The 25,365-nt window shown below is 41.8% G+C and overlaps 2 protein-coding genes across 3 annotated transcripts in view; both read right to left on the bottom strand.

Moving 5' to 3' along the window:
* The window catches only part of IGBP1 (immunoglobulin binding protein 1), a 39,894-nt gene extending 21,147 nt beyond the window's left edge, over positions 1-18,747 (bottom strand). The window contains exons 1-5 of one of the 2 annotated variants that reach the window (XM_016207432.2): positions 18,208-18,731; positions 17,545-17,838; positions 8,011-8,206; positions 6,133-6,212; positions 5,024-5,136 (exon numbers count right to left, since the gene is read on the bottom strand). In XM_016207432.2, coding sequence (XP_016062918.2) covers positions 5,024-5,136; positions 6,133-6,212; positions 8,011-8,206; positions 17,545-17,838; positions 18,208-18,401 — 877 coding nt within the window. In that variant the 5' untranslated portion in view covers positions 18,402-18,731. Of the gene's footprint in view, positions 1-5,023; positions 5,137-6,132; positions 6,213-8,010; positions 8,207-17,544; positions 17,839-18,207 lie in introns of both variants that reach the window. The other variant, XM_087829322.1, reaches the window with a different exon arrangement.
* Positions 18,748-23,635: 4,888 nt separating this feature from the next.
* OTUD6A (OTU deubiquitinase 6A) lies at positions 23,636-24,511 on the bottom strand. Its single transcript, XM_016207381.2, has one exon. It carries the CDS (start codon positions 24,509-24,511, stop codon positions 23,636-23,638), a length of 876 nt encoding a protein of 291 aa, XP_016062867.2.
* Positions 24,512-25,365: the final 854 nt, after the last annotated feature.

A 25,365-nucleotide genomic window follows, 5' to 3' on the forward strand; every position in this document is an offset into this window, starting at 1 on the left:
TCCTTTTTTATATCCAGTAACACCTTTTGTCTTGAAGTCTACTTTATCTGATATTACTGTAGTTACTACAGCTTTCTGATGCTTACTGTTAGCACAATATATCTTTTTCAATCTTTTTACTATCCACCAATCTGTGCCCTTATACTTAAAATGCGTCTCTTACAGATAGCATGCACTTGAGTCTGAGAATTGATTTCTAATTTGTCTAATAATCTGATTTCTAGTTTGAAAGTTTATTGTGTTGGCACTGGCTAGCTCAGTTGGTTAGAGCATCGTTCTGAGAACTGAAGGGTTGTGGGTTTGATTTCTGATCAGGGCACATACCCAGGTTGCTGGTTCAGTCCTCAGATGGGATGCATACAGAATGCAACCAATTGATGTTTCTCTTTCACATCGATGTTTCCCTTCCCCCCTCTCTCTCTCCGTTCCTCTCTCTAGAATCAATGAAAAACATATCCTTGGGTGAGGATTAAAAAGAAGAAAAGAGTTTATTGCATTTATATTTAAAATAATTAATGATATGGCTGGACTGGGGTCTACCATTCTACTATTGGGTTTCTTTTCATGTTTTTTGCTCCTCTGTTCATTCTTTCTTGCCTTCTCCCTTTTAATTTCTCTACTGACTTTATAGTTTTGCTTCTGCATTATTTTTTTTAAAAGGACTTTAGTTTTTAGAGCAGTTTTAGGTTCATAGTGTTCCCATATACCCCTGCCTCCACACAGCAACAGCCTCTCCCACCATCAACATCTTGACCAGAGTGATACATTTGTCACAATAGATGAACTTACACTTATCATCACCACCCAAAGTTCCTAGGTTACATTAGGGTTCACTCTTGGCGTTGTACATCCTATGGATTTGAACAAATGTATGATGACATGTATCCACCATTATAGTATCATACGGAATAGTTTCACTGTCCTAAAAATCCTCTGTGCTCCACATCTTCATCTCTCCTTCTCCTCTAGCCCCTGGCAACTGCTGGCCCTTTTACTATCTCCACAGTTTTGCCTTTTCCAGAATATCATATAGGTGGAATCATATAATACGTAGCCTTTTCAGATTGGCTTTTTTCACATGGTAATATGCATTTAAGGTTCTTTCATTTCTTTTTAGCAATGAATACTACTATTTCATTGTTTGGATGTAACAGTTTATCCATTGTCCCACTGAGGACATCTTGGTTGCTTTCCAAGTTTTGGCAATTATCAGTAAAGCTGCCATAGCCTGTTGTGGGCAGGTTTTTGCGTGGACCTGTTTTCAACTCATTTGGATAAATATCAAGGAGCACAAATTCTGGATCGTATGGTGTGATTATGGTTAGTTTTGTAAGAAGCTGAGAAACTGTCTTCCAAAGTGTCTGTACCATTTTGCATTTCCACCAGCAGTGAAGAAGAGTCTCTGTTGCTCCATATCCTTGCCAATATCTGGTGTTGTCAGTATTTTGGATTTCAGCCATCCTTATAGGGGTGTAGTGGTATCACTGTTGTTTTAATTTGCAATTCCCTAATGACACATGACATTGGGCATCTTTTCATAGGCTCATTTATCCATGTATATCTTCTTTGGGGAGGTGCCTGTTCAGGTATTCTGCCCACTTTTAAATTGGGGTGTTCATTTCATTATTGTTGCATTTTAAGAATTCTTTGTACATTTTGGGTAAAAGTCTTTTATCACATCTGTCTTTTACAAATGTTTTCTGTCAGTCTAAGGCTTGTCTCCACATTTTCTTGATGCATTATTTTTTAAGGGTTGCTCTAAGGCAGCAATTTTCAACATTTTTCATCTCACGACACACGTAAACTAATTATTAAAATTCTGTGGCACACCAAAAAATGTTATTTTTGCTGATCTGACAAAAATAGGTATAATTTCAATTCATTCGCACGGGGTGGCTATTGTATCGGCTGTTGTCATTTTTTTATTTGACAATCTCAGGGAAGAGGTCAGTGCCTCTGACTAAATAGTCAGGTAATGCATGTTTTAAAAATTCTTGTGGCACACCAGTTGAAAATCGCTGCTCTAAGGAATACAATAATCATCTCTAACCTTGATCCCAGTCTCCAGATATTCCTGCTCTTATGTAGTCCTCTCCCACACTGTATTGGGGTTGGTGGCTAATGGAATATGGCAGAAGTCATGGTTTGAAACTTCCAACATTAGGTTTTAAAAGATAATGAGGCTTCTCACCCTGGCCAAGGTGGCTCAGTTGGTTGGCATCATCCCACTGACCAAATGGTTGCTGAATCGATTCCCCTCGGGAATATACCTGGGTTGTGGGCTCAGAGTAGGGGGTGTGTAAGAGGCTGCCAATTGATGTTTCACTCTCACATTGATGTTTCTCTCTCTAAAAATCAATTTTAAAAATCTTTTAAAAAAAAGATACTGAGGCTTCTATTTTGGTTGTTCTCTCCTGGATCATTCACTGAAGAAAGGAAGCTCTTAAGTTGTGAGCAAGCCTATGGAGAGACCCACATGGGAAGGCTTCTTGCCAATAGCCACATGGACGAGTGAATGAGCTGGAAGACTCAATGAAGCTTTCAGAAGACTGCAGCCCAGCTGACAGCAACCTCAAGAGATCTCAATCAAGAACCACCCAGTTAAGTTGCTCCTGGAGTCCTCACCCTCAGAAACTATGTGAGACAATAAATGTTTATTATTTTAAGTTGCTAAGTTTTAGAGTAATTTGTTAGTAGGTAATATGCACTGCTTCACATAAAATAGAACAATCTCACAAAAAATAGTTCCATTTATTCCCTGTCCATTTTGCTATAGCTGTCATATGTATTACATCTATATATATTATAAGCCCCATAGGACAATATAATTTTTGCTTTAAGAAGCCATATGTAGTTTTTAAAAGTTGGAAGTGAGAGGAGCTAGCCCTTTGTATTTACCCACATGATTACCACTTCTGTGCTCATTTTTTTTTTTTTTAATAGACTAGTTTAGAGAGAGAAAGGAGAGGGAGAGAAACAGTGATGTGAGACCACAACTGTTTCTAACGGGAAGTCAGCAACAATCCCTATCATTATTCTGCTATATATAATGTGTACTTTATTTCTGGCTGCTTTCAGGACTTTCTCTTTTTCTTTGGTTTTTAGCAGTTTGACTATGATGTGCCTATGTGTGAGTTTCTTTGTATTTAATATGCTTGGGGCTTGCTGCTATTTCTGAATCTGTATATTTGTGTTTCACAGATTTGAAGAAAATTTCAGCCATCATTTTTTCAAGTATTTTTTCTGGTCCCTTCTCTCTCTCTCCTGTTGGTATGGTATTCCAATTGTACGTATGGTAGACCTTTACATATTTTTCCACAAGTCACTGAGGCTATGTTTTTTCCAATCATTTTTGTTTTTCAGATTGGCTAATTTGTGTTGATCTATTTTCAAGTTAACTGACACTTTCTTCTGTCACTGCAAATCTTTTAAGTTCACCCAATGATTTTTAAAGTTCAGATACTGTATTTTTTGTTCCAGTTTTGTGTAGTTTCTACCTCTCTGCTGAGACGTCTTTTAAATCATTACAAGCATATTTCCTCCTCTGCCCTTGAACACAGAAATAAGTCGCTTTAAAGTCTCTGTCTGCTCATGTCAACATCAGAGTCATCTTGGGGTTGATCTCCATTGATTGCTTTTCCTCTTGAGTATAAGTCACATTTTCCTGATTTATTTTTCATATGTAGTTTATGATTGAATCCCAGACTTTGTAAATGGTATGTTTTACAGATTCTGAATTCTGTTTCATTCTATAAAAGAGTACTGATTTTTCATTTTATCAGGCAGTTAATTTATTTAAAAATGAAAATTCTAAATTCTATCTATTTCCTCTGCGGCAGCTGTATTCTCCAGTCAGTTATTTTAGCCCTCCTTAGGATGCTTGGAATCTATCCTGTGCATGTGGAGCTTGAGTCAGCCAGAGATGTGGGCAGGTTTATATGTGGTTCTCTTCTTTCTGGGATATTCTTCTCACTTTTCAGTTGCTATAGTCACCCTGATCTCAGTTCTCTCACTGCACAACCAATAAGACTGCAAGTTTCTATCCAAGTTTTACCTACTCCCATCACAAGACCTGCAGCCTGCCCATGGGTAAAAAGCCATAAAAAAACAGAAAAGCCTTTCAAATGACCACTTTTCTTTTCTCTGTGCTATATCTGAAACAGCATTGGAACATGGGACTTGGAATATTAAGACCAGAATTAAAATCCTAGCTTAGCCACTTTTTAGCTATGATGACTTTGCATAAGTCAGTTCTCAGACACCATTTCCTCATACTAAAATGAGGTTAAAAATGTATGCTTCATGGAGTTATTAAGATCAAATGAGATACTACATGAGATAAGGAAATAGGCTCAGAGGGGCTAGATGATATCTTATCAAGTGATAGGAGTAATTGGTTACCCCAGCTCTGTCTGTGCTTTTCCTCCTAATACCATAATGCTTCCATCTTTCTAATGACCACCCATTTCCACCTTTCCCTCCCAAAGACACCTCCAAGTATCTACTATGATCTAATTACCAACTTGGGCATCAAGAATACAGCAAGTCAAAATCCCTGCCCTCAAGAAGTTCCAAGTACCATTCCTTTCTTGTAAGTGTTGACTGACCTCCATTCTATGTTTGCTTTCGATTGCTCTCCAGTGCCTTCAGGTAGTTGTTTTATTATAGTTTCTCCAGTTTGTAATTGTTAACTGTAGGAGGTGTTGACCTGCTCTGCCAATACCAGAAGTGGAACTGCTACCCGGGGATTTCTGGTTTTGCTATCTAGCTGCTCAGTCTGTTTTTATGCCATACTATTTGGAGAGATTCAAAAAACATACCTGTCCACTGGCCCCATCCTCCCAGAATCATTTGCTATTTATTTTAATAATAAATGAAATAAAATACTGCCTAGTCTTTCTGTTACTCAGAATCTTTGTCCAGATTACTTCTGCTCCTAAAGGATAGCAATACTTGGGTCAGAATTTAATTGCTGGGGAATAAGGGACCATAGTGTAACTACTTTTCTCCCATCCCTTCATACCTGATGTTGTCTTGGCTATTCCCTGATCTGGTAAAGCTCCCAGCTTCCGATGCTGATCATACCAGTCATTCACTGTCATAGATGCCAGACTTGGATAACCAGCTCCAAATACTCTGCAAGAATCACAATGTATTTAGAAAACTAAACATAAATAGCACTATTAAAAGCCTCTTCTGTTTAGTGTAAAAGCCTGTGTCTGTTTCATCCTCCCTCCACTAACCAGCCATCTTCTGAGTTGTGCAAAGTCCTGTGAAGATATGTAAAAAGAGGTATCCAAGAAGGGGTATTAAAGTTAAGAGCTTTCATGAAAAGATAAATAGCCCAGGATCATCTCCCAATAAGCAATCCCAGAGGCCAATGCCCCACAGAGCAGTGATGATACTGTGAAAACGGTATTTATAGTTGGTAGGTCTAAAAGGTACATGGAGGAAGGAGAATCTCCTGCCACCGTATGGAAAAGCATCTCAAGAACTCATAGGCAAACATGTCCTTTTGAGCACTGTAGCTGAAGGCAATAATGGGAAACAATTTTAAAGTGAAAAGAGAAGTGAATATAATCTTTCAGACTGTAGCTAGGCTCTTTTTTTTTTTTTTTAAAGGAGACCTTTTTTATTTATTTTTTTACATATATCTTTATTGATTTCAGAGAGAGGAAGGGAGAGGGAGAGAGACAGAAACATCAATGATGAGAGTCATCACTGATTGGCTGTCTCCTGCATGCCCCCTATTGGGGATTGAGCCCGAAATCCAGGCATGTGCCCTGACCAGGAATCAAACCACAATCACCTGGATCATAGGTTGATGCTCAACTACTGAGCCACGCCAGCTTGGCTTTCTGTTTATTAATTAACTAACTAACGGATTACTCTTATTGGTTTCCTTTTGAGCCTCCTTTTAGGCTCAGGTTTGTGAGGGAAGTGTCTACTTAAGACAGAGAGAAATTATAAGAAGAGATAATATCCCTTTGATAATATTCTTTGATAAAGAACAGCCTCCCAGGCAAAGCCATGACCTTTTAACAATGTCCATTCTGTCTGGCACCATGCACTGCAAATGAACCACAGAAGCAAGGGGTTTACAAAGGCAACCCACTTTTTAGTACTACCTACTTGGCTTGGGCTGCATCCCGAGTGAGAATAAAGGGTTTCATTGGAGGCCTGGACTGATGAGATGAGCGAGAAGTTGATGCCTGAAAAGAAAATTAACTATCAGAAGTGTACTTGCCTTTTGCCCACCCCACTATGCAGCCTCTTAGGTTTTCAGGTGCTTGAAAAGCCCTGAATTAAAAATTCAGTTACTCCCTACATATTAATCTCTGATATATATCAGCAGAATATTAATGATGGAGGTTGCTTAGCTCTCCTGAGGACACCCGAGTACCTTACTGAAGAGAGAGAAAGGGAAAGTTCTGCCAGGAATCATCTCACCATAAGTAACAAATCGCTTGGCTTTAAAATGTCCCCCTCCAAAGGAGATGCCAAAGGCTTCTTCTATGATCCATCTAAACGTCCCTTGAGCTACATTTTAAGCCCCTTTCCTCAGCCTGGCCTTCAGTTCTTAAGTTCAAGTATGACACTGTAATTATGTTATTAACTGTCAAGAACCATCTAGGGTACTTTAGAAATGGATGTCCCTAAATGTAAGGGGGGAGAATGGGTTAATAGTTTTCATATGTAGGTGTATAGAAATGTTTCAAGGAACCCTGGCTGTCCAGGTGTACAATGATACAAAGTCTGGTCAAAGAAAAGTTGTTCACTTGGTTCAAGCTCCATCACTCCAAGAGCCAATCTCAATACCAAATGAGAGAGCATGAAAAAAGAAAAAACAGCAGCAAAGATGGGGGGAAGGGGAGGACCCAGAACAGTCCAGCCTCATACTATTTAAAAATCACTCTAGATATGCTCAAAGGGCCTTATGGCCTCAGAATACTGATTGTACATTCTTAGATCTTTTAACATGAGGAACAAGGTTGATATTACCCTGAGGCAAAAGCTCCTGGACTAATTAGTACAAATCAAATTAGGAGGATGTTTCTCTGAGGACTTTAATAAATGCCTGTGACCAGCTGATAAATTCAACTCAATTCCTGTTATATCAGAACCAAAAAGTGGCAGCAGAGCCTAATCTTTTGAAGTAGCAGCTCCAAAACAGGGTCATGATCTTCAACGACAGCCAAAGGTCTCTTCACCAGTATGCCCAACATTTTGTGCACGGAGATGTCTTGCTGTATCTCATAACTGGGGGATCTAAAGGCATGAGAGTGCATCACTGTGTATGTAAATTGGGATTCCTCCCCCAGCCGAAATATATTCCTTGTCCTTCGTTTTATCACCTTCTTTCTACTCTATTCTCTCTCTCCAGTTCTACTTTTCTTCTCCCTTCGCATCCTATTCCTCCTCCCCTTTGTTTATTATAGTCAAGCAGATTTTTAAAATATTTTTTTATTGATTTCAGAGAGAGAGGAAGGGAGAGGGAGAGATAGAAACATCAATGATGAGAGCAAGAGTCACTGATCAGCTGCCTCCTGCATGCTCCTTACTGGGGATCGAGCCCGAAACCCTGGCATGTGCTCCGACTGGGAATTGAACCATGACCTCCTGGGTCATAGGTTGATGCTCAACCACTGAGCCACGCCGGCTGGGCAGTCAAGCAGATTTTAAAAGCCTATTTCCGTATGCCTTCCTTCAGTAGTCATCACTTCTCATAGTTAAAACCAATTTTTACTTCAGGGAAGTCTCCCTCCCCCATGACATGTCACAAAATTACAAATGACTAGAATTGTGCTACAGGTTAGAAAGCACTGGGGAACACTACTGTAAACCAGAGAGAAAGCTACCCTAGTGAACCTTCAGCCTTCTTCCACAGATCTTAATAAGAACAATGATTTTATGGAGACTCAAAGGGATTTTAATTTGATTATTGTCCTATAGAACATTCAAATTTCTGACAGCAGCTTTTTGAACTATATAGGCAGTAACCAGCCTTACCTCTTTTGAAGAGTCTTTTCCTCTCAGGATCTTCATCTCCTGGTCAATGCTCTCAATCTCTTCTAAGCTGATACCAATCCACCTTCGAAGGTGAAGGAGGTAATACTCACGAACACGCTCATCATCTGCTTCACCACTTTCCACAGCAGATTTCATTTCAGACAACCTATGCTCCATTTCCTTCTTTTGTTTGTATCTGTTCCACAAAAAAGTATTACCCATGAACTTAAAAATAAAGAGGTATTCCTTCAAAAGAAGGGCATAGTAAGACTTTACTTTTGCAAGTGACCAGGCAGTGAGAACGCCAGTTTCCACTTTGGCAACAGTATAGATTCTATACTTTAGAACTTGCCACCGAGGCAGTTCTCTCAAGACTACAAGGCAAGGAAGGGATTAGCAGGGGATGAGAAATACATTTGAAGCCAGAAAAGTATAGACACAATCTGATCTGAGCAACTCCTCCCATTGTCTTTAGAGATGGAGTGCCCTAGTAATTTTATATCAACCTTTACTAGGTTGGGTGCTTACTACTACACAATGTCCATTTGGGAATTACAGCTGCAAAGAATCAGAGTCTTATGGGTCATTTATCTGCCACTGATGTAAGAATTCCTAGTAGATACAGCCTAAAAAATGATCTTATTTTTTCTTCTTGGCAAAACATTCTCAGATCTTCTGATGCATCTTAATATAGTTCGAAGTCTCATAAACCGCCCCGCCTACCTTTTTTAGGATGCATTCTAGTATCTCATCTATCATTCATTACTGAGTACCTATTGTATGACAGGCACTGTTCTCAGTGCTGGAAACACAGCTGTGTATACAAATCCTTGCTCTCCTGAAGCTTTCATTCTAGTGGGAGAAGACAGACAAAAAGAAATAGATAAGGAGTCAAGTGGTGATAAGTGCTATGAAGAAGCAAAAAGCAAGGTAAAGTGGATAGACCACTGGTACGAAAGTAGGAGTGCTATTATATAAAAGGTAATCAGGAGAGACCTCTCTGAAGAAGTGATATTCGAGCAAAGACTTCAAAGAAGTTGGGAAGCAAGCCACTTCAATATCTGGAAGGCTGTTCTTTTTGTTTCACTGGAGAAAATCAAGTTTTAATACATGCGCATGGGGAACTCACGTTAAGTGTGTAAATTCCAGACAGTGAGGGAACACTGGGTATATAAGACATTTCTGGAGAAAGGAGGGGGGGACAGGGAATTAGATTTCGGAAGTGAGAATGGGTGATTTACAGGTAGTTGAGGAAAAGCAGAATATGCATGACAAGGAAATCCTTGCTAGGCAACTTAGATATAATGGGACACGGGGTATCTAGCTAACAGGAGCCTTCCTGAAGCCCTCTTGTTTACCACACTTAATTCAAATAGGGCTACGGCTGCATCATAGGATCTCCTTTCTGAAGCAGGTTTCTGTGTCTGAATCTCTCGAACAGGAAAGGGTGGGTGGGGGGAATCAAAGGTTCTGAGTCTTGCTTCTTAATAAACAGCTTAAAATCAATATCCCCAAAAGGCAGCTTCAGGTTGGCAAAACTTCTGGAAGGGTGTTTGTTCTAAGGGGGAAAAGCAAATCCAAAGGTCCTGGGTGGAAGAGTGCCTGGCCTGCTATGTTTGAGAAATAGCAAGGAGGCCAGTGTGGCTGGTGTGAAGTGAAGAATGACAGGAAATGAGGTCTGATAGCCAGGGACGTAATCTGTAGAGCCCTGTAGGGAATAAGACCCAGTATATCAAATGCTGTATTTTGAGTGAGATGGAAAAGTCACTGAAGGCTTTTGGATAGACTACATGACAGGAATAGAGTGACATAAAAACTTTTTTATATGGACTCCTCTGGCTGTGTATGTGGACTCTAGACCATGGGAACTGGGAGGCAAAGGTGGAAGCAGGGAAATCAACTAAGAGGACATTGCCAAAATCCAGGTGAGTGAGATATGGATGTATTTAACATATAAAACAGGACTTGCTGATTTATTGAATGTTAAGGGCTTGAGGAAAAAAGAGGAGTGGAGGAAGAACTCCATGGTTTCCAAGAGAAGTATCCCGAAATATCCATATCTGAAACCCCACTCTAGTCCTCTAGAATCAGATGCTCCTCTGGAGGTGTTCACCCAAATTTGCAGTCCTTAACCTTTTTTTGGGGGGGGGGGCATTGGTCCCTGAACTCCCTAAAATTTTATGTCGAATCCTACAGATAGGCACTTTTCTTTTCCCCACCAAGAGATTTTGTAGTGTTTTCAAATTATTAATGAGGACCTGGACCCAGGACAAATCAAGAACCACTGCTCTGGAAACATTATTACAAAAACTTTTAGGCTCTTCTGCTCCATTTACTCAACAAGTGGACACTTTATGTAATGTTACTAATAATTGTCACAGCATCGTCATAGGCAGCCTTGTGAGTAAAATACTACAAAGGTCAATTCCTGGTTCATGAATGTTATTACAGCTATCACTTGAAAACATTTAACTCCAGTCCTACTTCTACCCCAACCATCTTTCCTGGATGTACCTAAGTCAGGAAAAAAAACATAGTAGGGCCTTAGAATGTACATAATCCTGGGAAAATTCTGGGTTAGTGTCCTGGTCTTCTGAATACAATTTGTGTGCTTCCTTTCCAGTCTCCAGCTGAGACCGTGCATGCATGTGATCTCATTGCACTCTCTGGTCTTTCCTTCTTTTCTTCTTCCTTGCTCCTATGACAGCTCCTTGTCATCCTCGGGACTTCTAGTCCTCAAATCCCGTTTGTTTTGTTTTTTCTTGGTTAATCCTCACCAGAGGACATTTTTTCATTGATTTTAGACAGAGTGGAAGGGAGGTAGGGAGGTAAGGAGGGAAGGGGAGGAGAGAGAGAGAAAAACATCAATGTGAAAGAGACATATGAATTGGTTGTCTCCCGCATGGGCCCTGACAGAGGTCAGGGATCGAACCTGCAACTCAGGTATGTGCCCTTGACCGGGAATCGAACCTGTGACGCTTCACAGTGTGTGGGCCAATATACTAACCACTGAGTCACACTGCCCACAGCTCAACTCCTATTCTTTCAGGCCAGTGTTTTTAAAACCTTTTTGTCTTAGCAAAAGAACCCTTCCTTCTTATGAGAGCTTATTTGGAACTCCAATAAGTAATAAACAGATAAAATCCACCATGGTTAAATCAAAGGAGGGATTCTTAGGGCTCCAAGGCACAGATTTAAAACCACTGTCCTAGATTCCTATCACTGTTCTCTATTTCCCATGCTGGGCCATTACATGAAAACACTCCCTCATCACCCTAGGAACCCCAGTGCCTGTCACTCTTCTGAGTCTGGACAACTTTCACCATTCCCTTTTCCAGTTTCCCAAGCTGCTGAAGAGAGCTAATGAATTACAAATTTGTGTCATGTGAGTCAACTACAAATTCACATTATTAAACTCTGGGTGAGTGGTTACTCTTGTTCAGCTATCCTTTTGTTCATCTTTTGTTGATCCCATTCCGCCAGACCGCCAGCAATTCAACTTCCCTCTTTACCTTAAAATCTCTGTAGCTTCACCTTTCCTCTTTTCCTATTGTCCATAAGGGGCTAATGCTGTCTTTAGGAACCAAGGCTATCTCTTTTACCATTCCACTTTTGCTACAGATCCTGCCCCCACCCACATTCTTCCAGGCCTCACTCTATCAATTATCTTCCCTGTCATTAGCAGTTATAATTTTTCACTCTACTGGTGTCCTCCTCCTATCCTATAAACACCTTCCCCCATCCATGTTTTATCTCTTTTTGTTCTATGCTATAGTGGAAATGGCACCAAACCTGGGAATTTGAAGACCTGAGTTCAAATCCTAGCCTGTACTCACTAGCTATATAACTTGGACAAGCCAATTTCCTTATCTCTAAAATGGGGATATTTGCTTCGTGGGGTTGTTAAGAGATCAAATGGAACAACATACATGAAAGTGCTTTGTAAGCAGCAATATAATACAAATATTATTAGCTGATAAGAATGCTGAGTCTAGGAGCTAGATGATGTTCCACCAATTAAGAAATTGGTGACCCCAGGTTTGTCTGACTCCTAAGTCCAAGCCTTTTCTGCATACCACATTGCTTCCATCCTCCGGGTGACCACTCTGTCCCTCCCAAATACAACTCAAGCACCTACTATAATCCAATTATTGGGCACCAAGAATACAGTGATACAATTGGGATACTAAAGATGCAATTAGTCATGGTCTCTGACCTTTAGGAATCTCATGTCTAGACAATAATATACAGTTATTGTAAGTACCATAAACTAAGTGCTACAGTATGGGGGGGGGGGGGCGACAGGTAAGGAGAAGCTTCAAGGAGGACATGACTTTTGCTCTCTTCCCCAGGCTTCTGCAAGTACTTCTATCTGTACCTTGTTGAGTCTTTTACCTTTGGTTGCTCTTTCATTTCTCTTTCTTCTCCCTTAACTTGCCCCCAAGGTTTTATCCTCGGCTTTTTTCTCTCTACACATTATTCCTTGGCAAACTATACAAACCCACCAAAGCACCTGAATTTTTAGCACTAGTCACAAAACTGTCTCACAAGTTTTAGTTACACATTTCCACCTGTCTATGGAGATGGCTATCCAGTTGTCACTTTAGAAACTAAATTCAGTAAATCTAAAATTAGACTCATTGCTCACCTAGCTCCTACCCTCCGATTTCTTTCAAAAGAATGGAGGTGCAGTCAATCAACCAGACTTACACTTACTCCTCAAAGATGGGAATTAGAGTAAAAAAGAAACAGCTTTTGAGAGAGGTATTTTATGTGTGATGGCCTCAGTATGCAAAGTTGTGGGGGTAGGGGAGGGAGGACTTACAAAAAGTAAATAAGGAGATGAACAATTATTTTTCTATTCACAGAAATGCTTCTTGTAAAAATAATGTATCTGATAGCTGTAACTTCATTTTTATTCTTCCCAGTTGAAGTACTATTTTAACATGTTAACTTTTCTTTCTGCCTCTCTTCCCTTTCAATATTCTATACGCATCACTTCCTTATGCAGACCTCTGAGCTTCTGCCAAACCAGACTACTCTCCATTCCCTGTACATATCTCAAACTGCCTTGGGATTTTGCTCATGTTGTTCCTCCTGCTTGTCAACAATAAATATTTCTTGAGCATCTTCTATATGCCAGGCCCTGTGCTAGGCATACCACAATGAACAAGAGAGAAATGGCTCCTGACCTCATGGAGTATACATTCTAGCAGGGGAGAAAGGTCAATGAAGAGCATTCCATGCAAAGATAACATGCACAAAAACTCTGTAGAAGGAAGGAGCTGAGTCTGTTCAAAGAACTAAAAGCAATTCTGGCTAGTGTTGCTCAGTGGTTAGAGCGTCCGCCTGTACACTGAAGGGTCACAAGTTCGATTCCCAGTCAAGGGCACGTACCTGGGTTGTGGGTTTGCTCCCTGCCCCTTGGTGGGGCACATGCGGGAGGCAACCAGTCGAAGTGTCTCTCTCACATCAATGTTTCTCTCTCTCTCTCTTGCCCCCTCCTTTCCTCCCTCCCACTCTATCTGAAAAGCAATGGAAAAAATTTCCTTATGTGAGGATTAATAACAACAAAAAAGAACTAAAAGGCTACTGTGGCTGGTCTAATGAGCAAAGGGAATGTGATACACAAGACTGGAGAGAGGCAGGTGCCAGATCATGCAGGGCCTTGTAGTTAGTCTTTCGGCTATTTCAGGTGAGAGATGCTGGTGGCCTAGACTAAGGTATGATAATGGAGATGGAGAGAAAAAGACAGACATAAGATACATTTTGTAGCTAGAATTGGCAGGCCTTGCTGATGGACTGGATGTGGAGATTCAGAAGGGAGGAACTGAAGCTAACTTCTAGGTTTCTGGCTTAAACACCTGGTGAACAGTGATAAACCTACTAAGATGGTGAAGTCTTGGGTATGGGAGATATTTGCTAGTTTAAAAGCCAAGGGTTCAATTTAGGGTATGTTAAGTTTGAGATGTCTCCGAAACATCCATGTAGGGCAGATTTTCAACTGGTGTGCAGCAAGAATTTTTAAAACATGCAATACCTGACTAGTCAGGGGCACTGACCCCTTTTCCCTTAGATTGTCAAATAAAAAGATGACAACAGCCAACACAAAAATAGTTACCTGGTGTGATTTAATCAAAATTAGACCTATTTTTTTGTCAGATAGGCAAAAAATATTTTTGATGTGTCGCAGTATTTTAGCAATTAGTTTACATGTGCCATGAATTGAAAAAGGTTGAAAATCATTGATATAGGGTGTTGGAAGTGTGAGTCTGAAGGTTAGGAGAGGTCTGGTCTAGTGATACCTCGTTTGTCAGGCATGTAAAGAAAATGCTCAAAGATCAAGCTTTCTAGCCAAAGAAATGCAAATCAAAACAATGAGATACTTTTGTTTGCCCAGTTGGACTTTCTAAGTGTTAACATCCAAGACCAGTGCAGTGGGACACACTCTGCAATTTGTTATTGTGGAAAGCAACACGTTGTTACCATCGAGAGTCTTAAAATATTCTAGAAATCTATCCTAAGGAAACCGTGACAGATGCAGTTAAAGATGTTCGTTTGAGCAAAAAAGAAAAAAAAAAGAGAACTCAAGGACATGGACAACAGTGTGGTGATGGCAGGGGAGGGGGGTGTAGAGGTGGGGGAGTGGGGAGTAGAGGGGTGGAAGAAAAGAGGGCATAGAGGGGATAAATGGTGATGGAAAACAAAAATTTTTTAAAAGATATTTGTTCTTAACATTATTTAGAATAGCAAAAACAAACAAAAACCCAAACCATAAATAGTCTAAGTATTTGACAATAAAATGTTTAAATACTTATGGTATATAACTATGGGATGAAATATTATGTAACCATTAAATACCATGGTTTCAAAAGACACAGGGAGATGCTTGCAATGTTAGGTTACAAAAAGATTTTAAAAAAACTATATTTACAGTATTATTCCAAATTTATTAACTAAAATAACTACATATCTGGAAGGAAATACATCATAAAGTTAATAAAGGTCATCTCTGAGTGCTAGGATTAAAGATTATTTTAATTTAAAAAATATTCCTCTTTTTTCCCAACTTTCTACAATGAGTGTTACTTTTACATTCAGGAAGTTCTGTAATCTCTATTTTTAACCATCCTTTAAGGCTCATCTCAAATGCTATTACCTTCTGAAACCTTCCCCATCCCTCCAACCAGATGTGAGCACTCCCTGGTCTTTCTCCACAACGCTGTTTGTTATTCTATAACATATGCAGTCTTTTTTTTTTTTTTTGGTATAATTCTTTAGATACCAAATTCATTGTTTAAACTACCTATTATATGCCAGTGGGTTGCCTTCACCTTCTTACAAAGGACATGATGCTGAATTCCACTTCCTGTAAGTCTATCCCATTTCCTCAAAAATCATTTACTCTCTCACTAGTCCCTAACCATAATTTATTATTCTTTATAGTCCTCACCACCTGAAATTACATTATTATTTAATAGCTTACTGTCTCCTCACCAAAATAAAAGCTCCGTGAGGTCCTAGACTTTGTCTGGTTCTCCATTACCTAGAACAGTTCCTGGCACACAGGAAAGGGTCAATAAATATTTGTCAAATGAATCAATCAATTTTCAGCTTTCTAGATCTTGTCTCTCCTGAGTTTCATGCTACCAGATACCTCTACTTGGATGTCTCCTAGGCAATTTAAATGCAACATGTCTCAATACCAAATTCACTCTCCCCCTATCCTCTGATCTATTCTTCCTCCTCTATTGTCCATCTTAATGAGTTCCACAGCCATCTACCTAAGTCAGGAATGGGGATATCCTCCTTGCTGCTTTCTTCTACCCCATCTCCCTCAACGGACTAGTAACCAGGTTTTCTGTACATTCAACCCCCTAAATAAATATACTTCCCATCCCTTTTGCCATTACACTGCCATAGTGAGGCCTTATCACCTCTGTGAACTAATGGGATCTACTCTTCTCCCTCACATTGCTTCCTAACTGCTACCAGAATATACTGGTTAAAGTGCAAATATGGCTATGCTCCTCTTAAAAAAGAAAAGAAAAAACAGTAGATCCCAATCATCAACCAAAGTCTAAGCTCTTTAACATGGACTACCTGTAAGGAACATTTACAGAATATTTACTATATGCCAGATACTGTGCTAGCAGTGTTATGTGCTTCACCTTATACTTCTGAACCCTATGACAAAGATATTGCTATTACTTAGATTTCACATATGAGGAAACCTGAGGCCCAGATAGGTTAAATAAGTTACCCAAAGTCCAACAGCTTATAAGTAAAGCTGGGTCTCAAACCCAGGTCTCTGACTTCACAACCTGTACTCGCTACAAAGATGTAACAGTAGCTGACTTTGGGTGCTTACTGCATCAGGCACTGTGTAAGTGCTCTTTTATGTATGAGAAAGGGCCTGTTATCCAATTTTAAAGCTGGGGAAATTAAGGCACCGAGGGGTTAAGCAACATACCCAAAGTGAGTAAGCGAATGGTGGAGCTGGGATTCAAACCCGTTCCCCACATTCTTAGCAATGAGGTTGTTCCTTCACCTTTCTCACACCCTAAGTTCCCCTAGGACTGAATGCTACATCATTCTTCAGCATCATTCCTTCCCCCTCCCCATCACCCCCTCTGTATTCTAACATCACCTAATTGCTTATAGTTATTCCCAACCCACATATCCCCACCCCAGCACAGCTCTTTAATGCACCTGTAGCTTACTAATGCTATCTCTGCTACCTAATGCTCTCCTTTCCTCTTTTTCTAGATAATATTCCTATTCATCACAGGAGTCACCTCTTCCAGGGAGCCTTCTCCTCTCTCCTGTTCTCTCTTTGGTTAGGTGCTCCTCCTGTCTGCTCTCACAGTACCTTGTACATCTTTCTATCAACATCATTTTATATTGATACCGTTTATATGCCTCATTTCCTCACCAGACTGTATGTTCCTCTGAGGCAGACACCACCCATACTCACAGAAACACACATGCTCAGTTTGTACCCCCAGTGACTAGCACAGTTCCTAGACATTGTGAGCACTCTGAATGCTTTTTAGAAACTAAACTGAGAGCAAGCAACTTGTTCCAGGTCACAGGATGAAGCTGCGCCGGTACTAAGATTAGTTCCGGATGTTGCACACCTGGTCCAGTATTGTTAGAACAGAGCATCTCAATCAATGGATTGGAAATGGACTACAGCTACAAGATACTGTGCCCTTCAGAGATATTTACCCCACTGTACCATAAATATTGCCATACTGCAATGTGGGAGAGATTGGGAGACACTCTGCCAAACTACACTGCTGCTGCTGGCAACCATAAGGAGTCTAATGGTTTGGTATGATCATCTCAACAAAGGTAGAGGGTTCTTGAAAAACTCAGTAGTGAGTTTGCTCGAACCAGGGCCTATGCGCAATAAAACACGAAGAGAGTGACATACACCATTGTCCATCTCCCCCCCCCCCCCAAAAAAAACCATGCACCCTCCCCAACAGCACTTGCCATTGGGCAGTTTTCAAATAATTACTGACCTACCTCTCTATTTTAGCCTGTCTTTGAGATGCCATAGCAACGAGGCTAGGATGGGCCATGGAGGAAGTAGCAGTGTTATTTTCAGCTGAGTTGTTCTTCGTTTTGGGCAATTCAAACTCTGCCACATGATAGTGTTGGCACTGAGTTAAGTAGTTTAAAAAGTGTTCCCGAGCCCACTGCAAATGATCTAGGCGCTTGCTGGGGTTGACTTGTTTCACGGTGAGCGCTCCTTGAAATGCTGGCACCATCAGGTACTTCAGATCGGTGGAAGCAATCTCTTCCAAATCTTCATTTTGGCTGGAAAGTGCAAAGAGGAGGCTGTGAAGCCTGGCTAGGCATTGAAATTGTGGCCCTTCCTTCCTGGGGTGGGGGATGAGGCAAAGGGAGGAGGCAAGCGGTGCAGCGGCGAGTTGTTTTTTTTTTTCCAATCAAAGTGGCTGGGGGCTCATACCCAATGACTCCGCCAACAGCCGATACTAGGTAACAAGAGTCGTGGGATATTGACTACTCGGAAGAAAGGTGGAGAATGTAAACAACATACTCGAGATCACGGTGGGAGGTAGGCATGAAAGGTCCCTAGTCTTAGTCTCCTCCACCCAAACTCAATGGCTCCACCCTTGGTAACCATTATTACCTACGCAGTCAGCTATCCCCCGAGCCCCGTACCTGAACAAGTCGAGCTGCGATAACATTTCAGCAGCCTGCTTAAGAAGCTGTAGTCCTTTCAACACCTTCTCTTGAACTACCCGGGAACCGGTGGGCTCAGCCGCTACTTCCACTTCGTCCAGAAGCTGCTTGCTGATATCGAACAGCTCGGGGAGCCGCGGCAGCAGCTGCTCGTCTTCTTCGGCGGCTGCCATCTTGAGGGAAGGAGGAACACGGAGGACCTCACTTCCGGGGTTAAAGGCAACGTAGGTACAGAGCTCTGCGAGAACCTACGAAACCGGAAGGGGCGCTGCCTTGGTTCAGTCGCACCATTGTTACCGAAGCACGTGAGAAGCTCCTGGAGCTGCTTTTTGTCGGCCCTGGCAACCGTTTCCACTGACTCATTTGACCAGGTTGCCCTTACAAGTAGGCCTCGGTGAAAAACAAGCGCACGAGCAAAACCCTCGGCGCTGTTTTACGGCTTACTCCTCGTCGCCGACGATGGGCTAGGAATTCCGTGGGCCCGGAGACCCGGTTATGGCGAGGCTGAATACCGAGCGGGCCGCGGCTCGATGTGCGCCTTACCCCTCCCAGCGAGGGGCCGCGGCAGCCTGGGCTCCAGTCGCCGCGCCGCACACTTGGCCTGCAGGTCTGGGCGAAGTGACAGTGGCGCCCCACTCAGGCTTGTGTCCAGCCACAACTGGAGCCCCGGGAATCCTCCCACCTAATCCTCTCCCGCCCACTTCCCCTCCACGTCACTCCTCTCCACACGCTTCTTTCGAAAGTTTTGTGTGAAACTTTCCGTGACACCGCCCTCCCCCAGCGAAGCACAGTTATGTGCATCCACAAATCTATATCCCTTACCAGAATTAGTCTGATTAATTTTTGCAACCCTTTGGCTAGCCCAGTGTTATTAAGTGCTCAGTGTCGTTATATGAATAGAAAAATAAGTGATGGGCTTGGAAAGCAGCCCAATTATGCAGAACTCGTGCTGTTCAATACGTAGGTACTAGCCACATGGGGCTATCGAGTCCTTGAATGTGGCTATTTTGAATTGAGATGTGCTATAAATGTAAAACAGACACCCGGAGTTTGAAAAATTATTACTAAACAAGAAATACGATATCTCAATAATTTTTACACTGACTACGTTGTTGAAATGCTGTCATTTTGTATATATTGGGTGAAATATATTAAAATTAATTTCACGTGTGTCTTCACTTTTTTCATGTGCCTACTAGAAAACTTAAATTTACATATTGGGCTCACATTTGTGGCTTACATTATATTTCTGGGCAGTGCTGATGTAAAAATATAATTTGGGGATGTCACTGCTTTGAACAAATCAATATAAATATATACTGATTACCTTAGGACACACCCCAAGTTGTCCTAGGGGATTTAAGTTAAGGAGAATGCACCTTGGCTGGCCTGGAAAATAAGCTTTTAAACTAAATGTAGTTGCGAAAAAAATTTTCATGTAAAAACAACTAGAGGGCAATATAGGACAGTATATAACTAGGGGATGTGTCACATTGCACAGGCTGTTGGAAAACTAAGAAATGACAAGTCATTCTATGCTAGGAATTCAGACAGCTTCTAAGACATGATATGCTGTCACAGAATTTCAAAGTTGGAAGGAGACCTCAAAAATCAGAGGAAAAAACTGACACCAGAAAGTTAAGTGACTTGCCCAACCAGTTGTGACAAAGCCAGTGTCTTCTAAATTCAATTGTTTTTACTCAATCTTAAACTGAGCTGGATTTAAAAAGATAGGGCCTTTTATGTGGGGCAGAATGAAGCCCTTAGCTAAAACAATGCTTTGCAAGAGGGAGAGCAGAGTGGAACACAAATGTAGGTTGAAAAAAGCCTCCCAGGTGATTCTAATAAACCTCCCCCTTGCAACTCCTCACTTTACAAGCTGAGGGGGAAGGGAGACTCTGGCAAATTACCTAGTATTTGATTTGTTTGGCACTTCTAATGACTCTAGTAAACAACCTTTAGGGTCAGCCTTGGCCAGGGATACAAAGAAGTAAGCTAGCACTTGTGGAGGAGACTTGAAAACTCAGTAATTGTGAAATTAAAGAAATTTTGTTCCTGTGCACTTGCTTGGATTAAGGCATATCTTTATTGTTGTCTAAGAGAAAAAAATATTCAGAATTTGAATTTGGTCCTGAACTTTGTAAGCCATCTTTTCTATGGCTTCCGAAATGACAGTCTTTATGGGAGTTGCCAGTTACTTTCAGAGTGCATATTATATATTTGAATTATTATAAGCATTCCATTGTATCTTATTTTGAGATGATACCAAGATTAAAAAGTAAAAAAAGTAATATAAATTAGTTTTTTATTGTGTTTCTATTTGTGAACACTTTATCACATTAAATCCCTGTTGTGTATGGAAGATTTTTATAAAATCTTAGTTTAGGGGAACTGGAAGGGCCCTCAGAAATCATGTAAGCATAATGGTACTTAAACTTTTTGTAGTAGCAGAATTTCCAAATCAAGTTTTAGATCGGTCATAATTTCTAAAAGGGCTGCAGTGTTGGAAGTGGATACACAGAAGCCTGCTTTGCCAACTCAGCCCATCTTTTCCCTAGCCTTGGATAACTGTGGGTGCCACGGCACCCATGACACCAACGTTGGGTGTCTGAGGGACTCAAGGGTTCTAAATAACAGTGTAAAAAGCACTAATCTGGCACAGCCCCCTCATTTAGCAGTTGAGGAAACTGAGACCCTGAGAAGTTACTTGCCCAAGGTCACACAGCTAAAGAAGACTAACTGGGCAACAGTATATAGAGTGAGTTGGGACGGGGAGAAACTAGAGTTCAGAATAGTCTAAAGCATTTTAAATCATCTATGCACAACCATGGAAATGAGATGACCTTTTAAGTATTTCCTTATGTGACTCACTGGTAGAGATGACGGATGTTCTTTTGTCTTGTATGGATCTTAATACATATTTATTATCTTGGATAATTGTGACGTTCATGAAAGAAATGTTAAAGTAGACCTTTTCCTGACTGTCTGAATTGAGGCGCTTGGTTGGCAGTTTAGACCTTCTTTGGTCAGCTTTAGAGGGTCTAGTGCTGTTTTTCTTGAGCAAGTAATATTCTACTGACATTTATACCTGTAATACCAGCAATAACACTAGATGAAATCAAATTGTGTACAGTGTAATTTGCCAAAATTTTTTATGGAATAATTACTTAATCCTTAAGTGCTGAAACTCTCTTTACTAAGTAGTATTGATATTTGAACTTGCCTGCTAGTGTCAAGAACTTACATTAAGCCATGAAAGGAAAAACTCCAATACAATGAAGCTTGCATTAAATGAAAGATTTCAATTCCTACTTCTATATCCAACTCTGAGGAATGTGGTACAGCACTTAAAAATACTCTGGAGACCTGGATTTGAGTCCTACCTCTGCTACTGAGTAGCTGAGTGGCTTTGCAGAAGTCCCTTCCTTCTTTCCACATTCATTGTGTGCTACCTGAATGCTAGGCCCTGAGAATTCAAAGAACAAGACAGAGGGTTTGAGCCCTTAAGGGGCCCATAGTTCAACAAAAGAGACAGATAAACAAATAATCAAATAGTGATTGGGTAAGAATGAAGGGAATAACTGGCACTGCGGGGTCATTCTCTTAAAGGTCAAACTCCATACCTGACTTAGGAGATCCTTTCTGATCTAACATCCTCCCTGCCCCCTCTTTCGTAGATCCTAACCTCTACTTTAGGAGACTCTCCTAGTTCTCCAAACCTATCACATTCTCTTAGGCTTTCATGCATTAACATGGGACGTGCCTTCTGCTTGGAATGTCCATCTCTCCCTTGTCTGCCTGGCAAATTTCTATTAATTACTTAGGATCTGACTCAAGGATCACTTCCTCCAGGAAGCATTTCCTATCTTTTGCCTGCAGGTGAGGTGTGCTACTCTTAGCTGTTACAGCACTTTATTTGTCTCCCTATGCTAGTATTGGACTACGGTTTTCTTTAGTCACAGTTGTCTCACTAGATTGAGATATTGAGGCCAAGGAGAGTGTCTTATATGTCTTTGTTTACCTCAGCACAGCACTTGACACCTGTTAGGTAGGGGCTCAATGTTAAATGAATAATGTTGCATAATAATAATACCAAATCATCTCTGAGTACTCACTTCCTGCCAGGAGACTATGCTAAGTACTTTACATGCATTTTCTCAACAACTGCCATAGGAAATAGGTGTTGTTATATATACCCTTGTTTTACATATGAGAAATTGTGGCTCAGAGAGGTTAAAGTAATTGGCCCAATAGTTTTCTCTTATACTGGGATTTGAATGCAACTTCATTTAATCTAGTTTCCAGAGCCTGTGATCTTAATCACTAAACTATACTACAAAAGGGGGAAATAAAAGACCTACTGAAAAACAAAAGAGGAAATGGACACGTAACAGACTTGTGCTAAAAAGTAAAAAGAAGCAAGACTGAATCAGTAGGCTGGCCCACCTTAGGGAGGATGTACAGTCAGCTAGAAGAGTGTAGACTTGATGTGCCATAAGCAATAAGGAGACATTTGATGCAACTAAATATTTATTGAGGACCAATTATGAGCCAGACACTGTATTAGCTACTGGGATATAAATATGCACAGTCTTGGCTCCAAAGGATCTAACTAGGTGAGGGAGAGAGACAACAAATGTTACGGTGATACACATAGAGTATGACAGAAACACCCAGGAGGAAGCCTCTCCAGAAATTCATAGATGTGTTCTCAAAGGAGACAAGGCCAAAATTCAGTCATGAATGGTAATACCATATGTAGGGAACCAGAAGCATCTCGATATTATTGGAACTTACAGTTGGAGACAAGAAGTAGGTCATTAATTATTTCAACGTGTACAGTAGTTTGGAAAAAAAAAAAAAAAGTAACCTCAAACAGCCCACGATACATTTTTCCCCCAAAGAACTAGGCAAAAGACATTCAGAAAGCATTTTGAGTACATAAAAGCCAAGTTTATCTAACTAATCCAATATATTCATGGACAATCTGAAGATTCTGAGCTAAACTGATTTTTTCCCAAGTTAAGAACGCCATCAAACCAAGTTTCCATTTTAATCCCCAAATTATTTGTAACATAACCAATTCTCATCGGCCAGGGAGGCAAAAGCCCTTAAGGGCAAGATGTGGTTGGAACTTTTCAAACTGACTCCCCCTCAAGTGGTGCAATACAGTTACCTTCCCTGTACCAAGTCCCCGTCCCCCACCCCGTGAAGGAAGCAAAGACGGAAAGAGAGGTGGCAAAGCGGGGCGAAAGGTTGTTAAATTTTGAGTAAAACGAAGAAAAGAAAACCAGAGAAGGGCAAAGGAAAAAGTAGAGCCTACTGAGGAGACCCGGCGGCGGCTTTGGCTCGGGGTCCGGCGGCAACAGCAGCGGCAGCGGCGGCCAGCGACGGCGACAAAAAAGGCCTAGAAGAACCGCGGGGCGACGCCCCCCCGGGCGCCGGCTTCCAGCGGCTTCACTGAGTTGTAGTGCTCCCCGAAGCTGGAGGTGTAGCGCCTGTAGACGAGGGTAAGCGGCTTCTTGGTGTACTCCTCCCCGATGACGAGGACAGGCGACTCGGTCTGGATCACTTCGATGGGGGACTGCAGGACATGCGAAAGGGCCCTCAGCTCGAGTTGGCCTCCCCACGACGCGCAGTGCACGATGTTGTCGCAGTAGTTGAAGAAGCCGTCGCGGGTGTAGGCATCACCGGTTTCGGGGTCGCTGAAGAAGGGCAGGAAGTCGTCGACGTGCTTTCGCATGTAGTTGGCTGTGTGGCCCCGAAGGCTCTCCACGGTCACGGAGAACGACAGCTGGTCTTGGATGGCGCGGTACATGCAGTGGCTGTCGGCCGGGATATCCTTCATCTCCAGATTCTTGGCCTCCAGGATGACGGCTAGCTTCTCCTCCTCGTCGCGACGATAGTTGGCCAGGTACCCTACCTCGGCGTCGGCCGCCATCTTCTGGCGCTCTCTCTGGAGCGCCGCCCTTCTTTCGCGCCTTTTCTGGGCTCTGGAGAGGCAAGGAGGCTGGTTCTCAAGATCCATCTTGGCCAGACCCTCAGTGATGGAATCGAGGTTGCTGTCAGCAGGGAAAAGCTCTGTGAACTTCTCCAGATCCAGCTGATGCTTCTGCTCCAGTTCGGCCTCAAGGCGGGCCACATCAAGGAGCAACTGCTTTCTTTTCTTCTTGTCGCTCTTAGGGACCGCACTCTTCATGGCCTGGATGCGGTCCTGCAGGTCTTTTTTCTCGCGGAGGTGGCGTCGTTCCATCCGCTGATACTCAAGCTGCAAATCTTCCATGGTGTTTAGCGACTGGCGAGAACCTAAGTTTGGTGGCAGCAAAAGTACCCGCTACAGTTCCGACTAACAGCTCCAACCGCCCAACAGGTAGCGGATCCTCAGCCTCCAGAGGCCGCTGCTCTGTTCATTTAAGCCTCTGGTTGCCCGCCCCCTACTCATGGCCCTCTCTGCCATTGGTCACTGTCCCTATGGCCACGCCTCCAAACACGCCTGGCACTGGGATTGGCTGTTGGGAGACCCTAGATACGCCCCTATTAGACACCATAGCAACAGGTGTTTCCGCTTTAACGAGGTTTGAAATTCGGCCTGAAAGATCCAGCCTTTGCACGTTATGTGCAGCAACTGGGCTTGTAGAATTATTCATGGACTCTTACGCCCTACTTCATTTCCAAGCCTAAACACAACGCAGACACTGGTCGTGCTTGAGAAGCACATGACAAATATTATACCACCAGCTGAATGTACCGTGACGCTGGACTTAACATTACTTCTAATGTCCGGGAAGCAATGCAGCCTTTTCCAGTTTTTCAAATCTCTTGACTAGCGGACCCTTAATTTTGTGTATTAGAACAAAGACATTTCCTTGCGTTCCTGGGAACAGAGTTCTTTCAGTTTACGTTTCAAATCCACCCTGTCCCATCTCAGTGTAAAAAGGCCACAGCCACTCTCCTTAAAGCCATTCACTACAACTACGCAGACCTCTCGGTTTGTGACAACTGAATGCACCTTCCCTAAACTCATTTTCTCCTGGATTCCCACCTTCCAAAACAGGCTCCCTAGCATTCCCGGGAAGCACTTCTTTATGATTATTTTGAGTCTCTAAAAGTTCTTTAAAAATTAAATTAAAAATTTAA

This window comes from Miniopterus natalensis, chromosome X, assembly GCF_054644295.1.
Source record: "Miniopterus natalensis isolate mMinNat1 chromosome X, mMinNat1.hap1, whole genome shotgun sequence".
NCBI classification, from domain to species: Eukaryota; Metazoa; Chordata; class Mammalia; order Chiroptera; family Miniopteridae; genus Miniopterus; species Miniopterus natalensis.

Coding starts and splice junctions, on each gene's coding strand:
- OTUD6A (XM_016207381.2), bottom strand. CDS start 24,511: ATGGAAGATTTGCAGCTTGAGTATCAGCGGATGGAACGACGCCACCTC.